The sequence below is a fragment of the Galeopterus variegatus genome, unplaced genomic scaffold (genome assembly GCF_000696425.1).
Source record: "Galeopterus variegatus unplaced genomic scaffold, G_variegatus-3.0.2 Scaffold2105, whole genome shotgun sequence".
In the NCBI taxonomy this organism is placed as follows: Eukaryota; Metazoa; Chordata; class Mammalia; order Dermoptera; family Cynocephalidae; genus Galeopterus; species Galeopterus variegatus.
Genome location: NW_007728216.1, coordinates 192981 through 204544, shown reverse-complemented (window position 1 = coordinate 204544; position 11564 = coordinate 192981). Strand labels below are relative to the sequence as shown.

The 11564-nt window shown below is 37.4% G+C and overlaps 1 protein-coding gene across 4 annotated transcripts in view; it reads left to right on the top strand.

Moving 5' to 3' along the window:
• Window positions 1-434: 434 nt before the first annotated feature.
• Window positions 435-11564, top strand: part of STK31 (serine/threonine kinase 31) — a 100651-nt gene continuing 89521 nt past the window's right edge. For 2 of the 4 annotated variants that reach the window (XM_008580464.1, XM_008580461.1), the window contains exons 1-3: window positions 435-484; window positions 2129-2175; window positions 2263-2315. In XM_008580464.1, coding sequence (XP_008578686.1) covers window positions 456-484; window positions 2129-2175; window positions 2263-2315 — 129 coding nt within the window. In that variant the 5' untranslated portion in view covers window positions 435-455. Of the gene's footprint in view, window positions 485-523; window positions 594-2128; window positions 2176-2262; window positions 2316-11564 lie in introns of those variants that run through there. The other 2 variants (XM_008580462.1, XM_008580465.1) reach the window with 2 other exon arrangements.

Genomic DNA, 11564 nt, shown 5'->3' with positions numbered 1-11564 from the left:
AGAAAAAGCTGCAATGTTAGAGAGACATATGCTAAGGTTGGGTTGAGTAATGCTTGTGAAGCTACTAACCTGAAAAGCACATTTTCATTTGCCAAAGTCATTTTCTCTTTTTCGCTGCATAAAAAGAATGTTGGGACTCTTCTAATCCAGGTGTTCTAAAACTTAAATTCCTGTGCACAACGTAGTAAAGACCACAAAATCTCACGTGACCATCTGACGTCATTGATTGAAACCTCGTAAAAAGAAGCAGCCATTGGCCAGCGCCTGCGGAGTCCGCGCCTAGAAATCCCCAGTGTGCAACCTCAGTGCGCTGCTCTCAGCCCGCAGGAGGAAGGAGCGAGAGCGCAGGCCCCGTCCCGCGAGCCTCTCCCTAAACCCGAGCCTCGGCGGCCACGTGACTCTGCTACGGCTCCCGCCAAACGCCGATGTCGTAGCACACAGTGCGCAAGCGCAATATGGAGCCTGAGCGACGGAAGCAGACGCAGTAAGCCTTTGGGGGGTCGAGGTCTAGAGGTGGTGGCTGGTGGAGGGCTGAGGCACGGCAGGTGGGGCTGGGATCACGTTCCTACAGCGTACATGGAGAAAGGTGTGAGGTCAGTAGTAGTCCTTGTGATAAGGGCTATGGTGGTAGCTTCAAGCTCACATTTTCGTCGATTGTTGCGTCTTAGGTCTCCAGGCCCCTGACGAGGTCCATTTCTTGGCCATCCGTCGCCACAGATGAGCCCGCCACCTCTAAGGGGTGACAGGCACCCCAATTTTTGAGTGTGGCACCCAAGGCGAAATCAGCTTGCAAATAACTTGGGCCCTAGATTTCTCAGGATAAGCAGGCGTGTGCGGGGGTGGAATTATCTCCTTCCCTTCCTGCAAGTTCTGTGTCATTTGAACTTCAGAATCCCTGATAAAGTGTCAAAGAGCTCCCTGTACCCACTTCTTCCAAATAATGGTCTTGAAGTGGAGATTTGGGCGCACCATTTGGTAATCTGCGTTTGCAGGAAGTGGGTACAGCATCAGTTTCTTCGTAATCAGAGGGGGAAAATCATTTTAAAATAAGATTTTAAAACTGTTCTAGAAAGATTCTTAGAGTAAGTGGTGGGATTTCCAAAGTAAACAATTTCATTTTTACCAAGTTTAAGACTTAATGTCTTCCAAGGAAATACATAATCTGCCTAAACACATTCCAACTTGAGTTTACAACTTTTTGGTGAATTCCATTTAAAAACTACTTTTTGACCAATGTTAAAGAATTCTTGTTTTGAAGGCATTTTAATGCCCCTTAGCGTATTTGAAAAAAAAAAAAAATTAAGCTGTAAAGAAAAATCAGAAGAATTAAATTTTAAAATTTTATGAACTTTTTTTTCTTTCTGATGAATAAGTTAATAACTTTTCCCTTTTCATAAGTTGAGAGAGCATTTAGAACTTTGGTATAGTGATATTCTTGGATAACTTTTAAAACTCTTAAAAAAGTATATTTCTCTTCAATATTTATGAATGGAAAGTGCAATATTCTAATATATTAAGGATAAAATTATAAGGTAGTAGTACAACATAGAACTGTGTTGTAGTTGGTATAGTATTATGTAATGAGAATTATTTTTGAAGTAATGGGCAAAATTTGATTTATGTTGCAGTCTTTAATTACAGGGTATCTTCAAAAGTATATTCACTGTGCCTTTTAAATAAAATTGATTCCCAGTCTGAAGCATTTGTTCTATTACTTGTAGTGTTTCTCTTTGTTTACCTGATGGAAGTCTTACCCTTGTTTTGTCAGAGCATTAATTTTTTTGGAAAGAATATGCACATTGTTCCAAAATATTGATTTATGTAAACGACCAAAATGTCCACTTCATGAATTACCCACTTCAGTGTAAATTTGTAAAAGTTTGGCTGAAGAGACAACTTTAAAGGTAGAGATTATGTATGATAAAATTGCAAACTACGGTATACTCAAAAAAAAAAAAAGATTATTGAAGAAAATATCTGAGGCCATTTTTAATATAGGGTTTGAATTTTAAATTAACTTTTCAGACAAAACATACTTTTAAGAATTAGTACATTAGGTGTTTTAGTTTTTATGCATTGTTAATGGGTGGATTATTGTAATCTAATTTAAAGTATTGAATTGTTTTAGTTTTTCAGGAATTGTCCAAATGGATGAAAATGTACATTACTGTGAAGGTACTGACATTAAAATTATTTTGGGGTGTAAGAGCTAGGTGATATTGATTTGTTTCTAATTTTCCTTGCATTATGATTTGGTTTCAGTTGAAGATGTGGTTGGAAGTCACGTAGAAGATGCGGTAACATTTTGGGCCCAGGTAAATAGCCACCTGGTTGATTTCTTCTCTTCCCTTTACCCCAGTCCTCCCGAACAAAAACGAAAACCCAGGAATAAATATATTTATCATTATCATTATCAGTGCCTAATTTTTATTGAATTATTTAGCAGAAGACAAATGACTACAGCTGGGACTTTACCTGAGTTATGAATAGTATGCTCATAACACACCAAGTTAAAAAAATAAAAAAGGAAACCAGTAAGATTGTGATTTCAGAATTACACTCAATTTAATACCAACATTCTAGGATGCATAAATTGCTGAAGATTCTGACTATTGTACTGTATTTGTGAAGTTATAGCCCCATCTAGGGGTCTTTTACAAGATTGTTTCTTGAAAGATAAATTTTAAAACGTCATTTTTTTCTAACGTCTTAAATTTGAATTTGAGATATGATATTTTTCTCATTATAAAATTGGAAGCACTAATGAAACATTTCTACTTTTCTTCTGGCCGGCTGCCAGTCAGGTAAATTTAGTCAGTTTTAAAAAGCAAAGCACCAAAGTACTTATGTTCCAGAATTTAAGAATATGAATCGCTGTAATGCACACAGTTACTTACTTATTTTTGATTTTGTGAACTATACATGATATGGGAGGGAAGAGAATTACATTTCTCTATACTTCCTATAGCATGGGAACTCCTTTTTGTGGGGGTGGTATCAGTTGGTAATGTGGGAAATAGAATTTAAGAGAAGAAAAGTTATAGAAGAGTATGATTAATGAAGAGTTCTTAAATATATAGAAAACTTGTGGAAGCGTGATAATCATAGAGAACTTGTGAAAATTTTGTGTCTTTGCTTATATACTTATTTTCTAAAGGGTACCCACATGTTCTGAGTCTGTGCTCATTGTCTCTGTTTTAATAGCACCTGTGCCACTCTCATTAGTGCCCCCAGGTTGGATGATAAATTACACGTTTAAGCTCATTATATAAGAACATCATTTATTAGCTTAAGTAAGATTTTCTAGGCTAGCACTGTCCAGTAGAAATATATTCCATTGTGTATATATCACAGTTTTTAAATCCATTTGTCTGTTGATGGGCATTTAGGTGGATTTCATCTCTTGGCTATTGTGAATAATGTTGCAGTGAACATGGGAGTACAGGTGTCTTTTTTATTTCATTTCCTTTGGGTATATACCCAGTAGTGTGATAGCTGGGTGGTAAGGTAGATCTATTTTTAGTTCTCTGAGGAATCTCCATGCTGTTTTTCACAATGGTTGTAACAATTTACATTCTTACTGATAATGTCGGAGAGTTCCTTTTTCTCTGCATCTTTGCCAGCATTTGTTATTTGTTGAAAATAGTTATTCTAACTGGAGTGAGATGATAATCTCATTGTGGTTATAATTTGCATTTCCCTGATGATTAGTGATTTTGAGCATTTTTTCATGTGCTTGTTTGCCATTTGTATGTCTTCTTTCAGAAATGTCTGTTCAGGTCCTTTGCCCATTGTTTAATTGGATTGTGTATGTCGAACCGTCTTTTCATCCCTGGGATGAATCACACTTGATCATGGTGAATGATCTTTTTAATGTGTTGTTGGATTTGATCCACTAGTATTTTGTTGAGGATTTTTGCATCTATATTCATTAGGGATATTGGTCTGTAGTTTTCTTTTCTGTTGTCTTTTTCTGGTTGGGATGAGGGTTATACTTGTCTCATGGAGTGAGTTTGGAAGTATTCCTTTCTCTTCTATTTTTCAGAAGAGTTTGAGAAAAACTGGTATTAGTTGGCAATGAAGCCTTCTGGTCCTGGGGTGTTCTTTGTTATGAGACTTTTTACTACTGCCTCAATCTCATTACTCAATATTGGTCTGTTTTCTAATTCTTCGTGATTCAATCTTGATAAGTTGTATGTGTCTAGAAATTTATCCATTTCTTCGAGGTATTCCAGTTTGTTAGTGTATAGTTTTTTGTAATAGTCTCTTATGATCCTTCGTATTTCTGTGCTATCAGTTGTAATGTTTCCTTTTTTGTTTTTGATTTTGAGTCTTCTTTTTATTCTTCATTAGTCTAGCTAAAGATTTGTTGATTTTATCTTTTCAAAAAACCAACTCTTTGTTTTATTGATCTTTTGTATATTTTAAACTCTAATTTATTTATTTCTGCTCTAATCTTTGTTATTTCTTATCTTCCACTAGTTTTCGGTATGATTTGTTCCTGTTTTTCTAATTCCTTAAAGGTGTAATGTTGGGTTGTTTATGTGAAGTCTTTCTTCCTTTTTTTGTAGGCATTTATTGCTAAAAACTTCCCTCATAGAGCTGCTTTTGCTGTATCGTATAGGTTCTGGTATGTTGTGTTTTCATTTTCCTTGTAAGAAATTTTAAAATTTCCTTTTTGATTTCTTCTTTGAATTATTCATTGTTTAGGAGCATGTTGTTTAATTTCCATGTATTTATACAGTTTCCAGTGTAACTTTTGTTACTGATTTCAGATTTCATTCCAGTGTGCTTGGACAGAATCATAGTTGGTATGATTTCAGTTTTTAAAAATTTTTTGAGACTTCTTTTGTGACCTAAAATATGGTCCGTCTTCGAGAATGTTCCATGAGCTGCTGAGAAAAATGTATATTCTGAAGCTGTTGGATGAAATGTTATATAAATGTTCATTTGGTCTAATTGGTCTAGAGTGGAGGTTAACTCTGATGTTTCTTGGTTAATTTTTAAATTTTCAGTCTGATGATCTGTCCTTTGCCGAAAGGTATTAATGTCCCCAACTATTATTGTGTTGGAGTCTATTTCTCCCATTAGGCCAAGTAGTATTTGCTTTATATATCTGGGTACTCCAGAATTGGGTGGGTGTATGTTTAGAATTGTTATATCTTCTCATAGAATCAATTCCTTTATCATTATGCAGTGACTGTTCTGGTCTTTTTTGATTTCCATTTGCATCTCTTCACTTTCAATCATTGTGTGTCCTTATAGGTGAAGTGAGTTTCTTGTAGGTAGTATATTGTTGGTTCTGATTTTATAATTCATTTGGGCACTCTGTATTTTTAATTGGAAAATTTAACCATTTACATTTAGAATTATATATGTACAGGGACTTGCCATTTTGTTACTTTTTTCTGGTTGTTTTGTAGATCCCTTTTTCTGCTCTTACTGTCTTCCCTTGTGATTAAGTCCTTCTCTCTAGTATATTTTGGTTTCTCACCATTATTTTTAGTATGTCTATTATAGGTTTTTGTTTATGTTTACCACAAGGCTTACAAAAAGACATGTTATAGTTATAACAGATTATTTTAAACTAATAACAGCTTAGCTTTGATCACTGAGAAAAAGGAAAAAAACAAAGCCAATTCTATGCCTTGTCATCATTCCCCCTTGCTTTTTGACATTTTGTTGTTTCTGGTTACTACTTTTTTTTTTTTTCCTTTTTGTCTTTTTTCGTGACCGGTAATGGGATCGCAACCCTCGGTGTCACGCCCGTACCGCGACCAGCAACGGGATCGCAACCCTTGGTGTCGTGCCCGCACCATGCTCAACCAGTGAGCGGACCGGTCTCTATATGGGATCCGAACCCTCGGTGGGAGCGCCGCCGTGCTCCCAAGCGCTGCACTCTACCGAGTGCGCCACCGGGCCGGCCCTGGTTACTACTTTTAATATTTCCTATCTCATATGGTTACCGGATTTGTTATTTTGTCTTTTTTCGTGACTGGTAACAGGATTGCAACCCTCGGTGTCGCGCCCGCACCGCGCTCCACCAGTGAGCGGACCGGTCTCTATATGGGATCCGAACCCTCGGTGGGAGCGCCGCCGTGCTCCCAAGCGCTGCACTCTACCGAGTGCGCCACCGGGCCGGCCCTGGTTACTACTTTTAATATTTCCTATCTCATATGGTTACCGGATTTGTTATTATCTTGTTGTGTTTGTCCTTTAGTCTTAATGGTAAGGAGGTAAGTGGTTTAATCATCACCCGTACAACAGTGGAGTATTCTAAGAATGTGTATTTACTTTACTAGTGAGGTTGGTACCTTCAGATTTTTTTTGTTATACTTTAGTGTTGTCTTCTTTCAGCTTGAAGAGCTCTCTTTACCATTTCTTCCTTCAACACTAGGCAGGTCTAGTGTTGATGAATTCTGTTAGCTTTTGTTTGTCTGGGAAAGACTTTATTTCTCTTTTGTATTTGAAGGTTTGTTTTGCCAGGTACAGAATTCTTGGTTGACAGTCTTTTTTCTTTAGCAGTTTGAATGTATCATCCCACTCTCTCCTGGCCAGTAGGGTTTCTACTGAGAAATCCACTGAGAGCTGTATGGGGGCTCTGTTGAATGTTGTTCTTTTCTCTTGTTGCTTTCGGTATTCTTTCTTTGTCTTTAGTTTGTATTAATGATGTGCCTTGGGGTGTTCTTTGGGTTGAATTTGATTGATGACCTCTGAGTTTCCTGTAGCTGGATGCTGTCATCTTTCTCCATACTTGGGAAATTTTCATCTATTATTTCCTTAAATATGCTTTCTAAGTCTCTTCCTTTTTCATCTCCTGTGGATACACCAGTTATGCAGAGGTTATTTCACTTGAAGGAGTCCCACAATTGGTGCAATTCTGTTTCATTTTTTCTCATTCTTTTTGCTCTTCTGATTGGATAATTTTGTATGTTCTGTCTTTGAGCTCACTAATTCTTTACTGTTTGATCAAGTCTGCTGTTGAAGCTTTGTATTGAGTTTTTCAATTCAGATAACATGTTCTTTATTTCTTGAATTTCTAATTGTGTTTTTTTAATTGGTTCTTATTTCTTTGTCAAGTTTCTTTTTCTGCTCCTGGATTTTTTCCCAAATATCATTTAATTTTCTATCTGTATTTTCTTGTGACTCCCTGAACATCTTTAAGAGGATAATCCTGAATTCTCAGTCAGATATTTTTGCCGTTATAAATCTGCTGTTCTACTGGGTTCATTGGTAGCACTTTGTTGGTTTCCTTTGTTGGTGTCATATTTCTATGTTTTTCTTGATCTTTGTGTCTTTATGTTGATGCCTGCAGATTTGAGAAGATGGCTAACTCTTTCAGGTTTAATAGGCGCTCTTTGGTGGTGTTAGACCCTTACTGCCCAATATCAGAACTTCATCTCTGGTCTGCGTTATTTTTCCTGTTTTGTGATATGCTAATACAAACCACCATCACTAAAGCACTGCTCTGGAGCTAATTTGCTTCCAGTGGATAATTCCTGGATTGGGGGAGAGTTCCTGAGGGTACTGGAAGTTGAACTCTGTTTCTGAGCTAAATTGCTGCCTTACTGTTGTTTCTCAGACTGGGAAAAACTTTTTGTGTGAACTGAATTTTATTTTATTTACTTATTTATTTTTTGAATTTAATTTTTATTTTATTTTTTTAACTGAAGCATAAATGATTAGACATATTTTTGGGGTACCATGTTGACTATCATATTTGTGTATGATATGTGAAGATCAAGTCAATATTATTGGCATATTCATTATTACAAATTGTAATTATTCTTTGTGCATCTTACCCAATTTCTTCCTAACCCCCTCTCTCCCTCCCTTTTTCCCACCTCTAGTAACCATCGATTTGTTCTCTCCTGAAAGTTCAATGTAGTATTGTGGTCAATTGATCAGTCTTACCTTCCTTTCCCTCTTTCTTCCTTAGCACCCACTTGTGGGTGAGGACATGTGGTATTTCTCTTTCTATGCCTGGCTTGTTTCACTTAACATAATTTTCTCCAAGCTCATCCATGTTGTTGCAAATGGCAGGATTTCATTCTTTTTTTATGGCTGAGTAGTGTGTATATACCACCTTTTCCTTATCCAGTCATCTGTTGATGGGCATTTAGGTGAGTTCTTTATCTTGGCTATTGTAAATAGAACTGTGATGAACATGGGAGTGCAGGTATCCCTTCGACATGATGATTTCCATTCCTGGGGGTATATACCCAGAAGTCAGAATGCTGGACCATATGGTTGTTTTATCTGTAGTTGTTTGGGAAACCTCTATACTGTTTTCCATAATGGCTGCACTAATTTACAGTCCCACCAACAGTGTAGAAGAGTTCCCCTTTCTCCACATCCTTGAAAGCATTTGTTATTCTGTCTTTTTAATAATGGCCAATCTAACTGGGGTGAGATGATATCTCAGTGTAATTTTGATTTGCATTTCCCTGATGATTAGTGACGTTGAGCATTTTCTCATGTTCCTGTTGGCCATTTGTATGTCTTCCTTTGAAAAATGTTTGTCCATCTCCTTTCCCTATTTTTTAATTGGATTATTTATTTTTTGTACTGTGAAGTTGTTTGAGTTTCTTGTATATTCTGGATATTAGTCCCTTGTTGGATGTATGGTTTGCAAATATTTTCTCCCATTCCATAAGTTGTCTTTCTGCTCTGTTGATTTTTTTCTTTGTTGTGCAGAAGCTTTTTAGTTTGATAAAATCCCATTTGTTTCTTTTTTCTTTTTTTGCTTGTGCTTTTGGGGTCTTATTCATAAAGTCTTTTCCCAATCCTATTTCCTGGAGTGTTTCCCCTGTGTTTTCTTTTAGTAGTTTTATGGTTTTAAGTCTTATGTTTAAATCTTTAATCCATTTTGAGTTGATTTTGGTACATGGTGAGAAGTATATGTCTTGTTTCATTCTCTGCATATGGATTTCCAATTTTCCTGGCACCATTTGTTGAAGAGGCGGTCTTCTCCCCAGTGTGTGTTCTTTTTGCCTTTGTCAAAGATCAGTTGGCTGTAAGTATGTGGGTTGGTTTCTGGGTTCTCTGTTCTGTTCCAGTGGTATGAGTGTCTGTTTTTATACCAGTACTATGCTGTTTTGTTTACTATAGCTTTGATGTATAATTTGAAGTCAGGTAAGTGTTATGCCTCTGGCTTAATTTCTTTTTACTCAGGATTGCTTTGGCTATTTGTGGTCTTTTTTTGTTCCAAATGAATGTTAGGATTGTTTTTTCTATTTTTGTGAAGAATGTCATTGGTATTTTGATGGAGATTGCATTGAATCTGTAGATTGCTTTGGGTAGTATGGACATTTTCATGTTAATTCTTCCAATCCAAGAGTATGGTATGGTATGTCTTTCCACCTTTGGTGTGCTCTATAATTTCTTTTAATAGTATTTGGCAGTTCTTGTTGTAGAGATCTTTTACCTCCTTGGTTAAATTGATTCCTACGTCTTTTATTTTTTTTGGTGACTATTGTAAATGGGCTTGCTTTCTTGATTTCTTTTTCTGCTAGTTCATTATTGGAATATAAAAATGTTACTGACTTTTGCATGCTGATTTTCTATCCTGCAACATTACTGAAATTGTCTATCAGCTCTAGTAATTTTTTGGTAGAGTCTTTAGGTTTTTCTATATATAGGATCATGTCATCTGCAAACAAGGACAGTGTGACTTCATCCTTTCCAATCTGGATGTCCTTTATTCTTTCTCTTGTATTAATGCTCTTGCTAGTACTTCTAATACTATGTTAGATAGGAATGGTGAGAATGGACATCCTTATCTTGTTCCTGTTCTTAAGGGAAAAGCTTTCAGCTTTTCTCCATTTAGGATGAAATTGGTGATTGGTTTGTTGTATTGGCTTTTATTGTGTTGAGATACTTTCCATCTATATCTAATTTGCTGAGAGCCTTTATCGTGAAGGGATGTTGAATTTTGTTGAATGCTTTTTCTGCATCTATTGAGATAATCATATGGTTTATGTCCTTGATTTTGTTGTTGTGTATCACATTTATTGACTTATGTTGAACCATCCTTGTATCCCTGGGATGAATCCCATTTGATTGTGGTATATAATTTTTTGATGTATTGCTGTTTTCTGATTGCTAATATTTTGTTTTGGATCTTTGCATCTGTGTTCATCAGAGATATTAGCCTGTAGTTTTCTTTTTTTGTTGTATCTTTGTCTGGTTTTGGTATCAGGGTGATGCTGTCTTCATAGAATGGGCTTGGGAGAGTGGCCTCTGTTTGGACTGGATTTTAGTTGCCGGCATTTTAGTTACTTCTCGGTCATTGTGAGGTCACAACAGATGCAGCTGGGCTGTGTAGAAATTCTGGCCTGGGACTGAGTCCTTCCCACAAACTGCATTCCCTGCAGTTCTGTTGCATTGACTAGTCTCCACTGTGTGGCACCCATGCTGACTGGAAGGCAGATCAGCTGCCTACACTGCTCCCTGATGCACCCCTGATGGATAGCACCCCTTCCCCAGCATTGCAAACATTTCCAGTGGAGCAGTCCCCGCACAAGTCCCCTGTGAAGACTTACCAATCTCTGGGTGAATCCTTTCTTTCATTGGCTGTGGACCCTCCCTCCTGTTTTGGCACTGGGGAAGCTTATGAACAACTGTGCTGACCTACAAAATGGGATGGTGCATCCCAAAGTGTTTTTTTTGTGTGTTCTTTTTTGCTAGTGGTCATGGCAAGTAGCTTCATGCAAAGGGTGCTGCCATCTCCAGGCAGCTGCTCCATGTGTTATGCAGCACTAGCCTGGAGAATAGCTGGGACTGGGTCTGATCTGGGTGGCCCCTCCTGCTCGTCATGGCTTTCCATACCTTCACAGACTGAGCAGGTCTCTCCGCCTCTTCTCCAAGTTCCAGTGATTACAGAATGGCAGTTTTTGTGTTTTAATAGTTGTAAAATGTTCTGTTTGTGGGGAGAAGCCACACTGGAATCATCTATTCTGCTTTGTGGTGATATCACTCTCCCAAGTGTGTATTTTAGACTTACAGCACATCTCAAATCAGACTAGCCACATTTCAAGTGGGTATAGGCAGCTCTTGATTTTTTTTTTTTTTTTTAAGATGACCGGTAAGGGGATCTTAACCCTTGACTTGGTGTTGTCAGCACCACGCTCAGCCAGTGAGCCAACCGGCCATCTGTATATGGGATCCGAACCCGGGGCCTTGGTGTTATCAGCACCGCACTCTCCCGAGTGAGCCACAGGCCGGCCCCAGCTCTTGATTTTGATTTTGATTGATCTTATATGTGAAACTGTTGATTGAATTTGCATGTATAATCTAAGCCAGGAGTCAGCAAAATTTTTCTGTAAAGGATCAGATAGTAAATACTTTACAGTTTGTGGGCCCTACAGTCTCTCTTACAACGGTTCAACTCTGCCAGCCATGTCATTGTATTGTGTGTAACTGTGATCCAATAAACTTTATTTACCAAAACACGTGGCTGTAATTTGCCAGCCTATGATATAAACCATGAAATTGAGGACCCTGTGGAAATTTAAACACATTTCAAAAAGTTAGGAAATTTGCCTTAAATGGATGAAGAGATT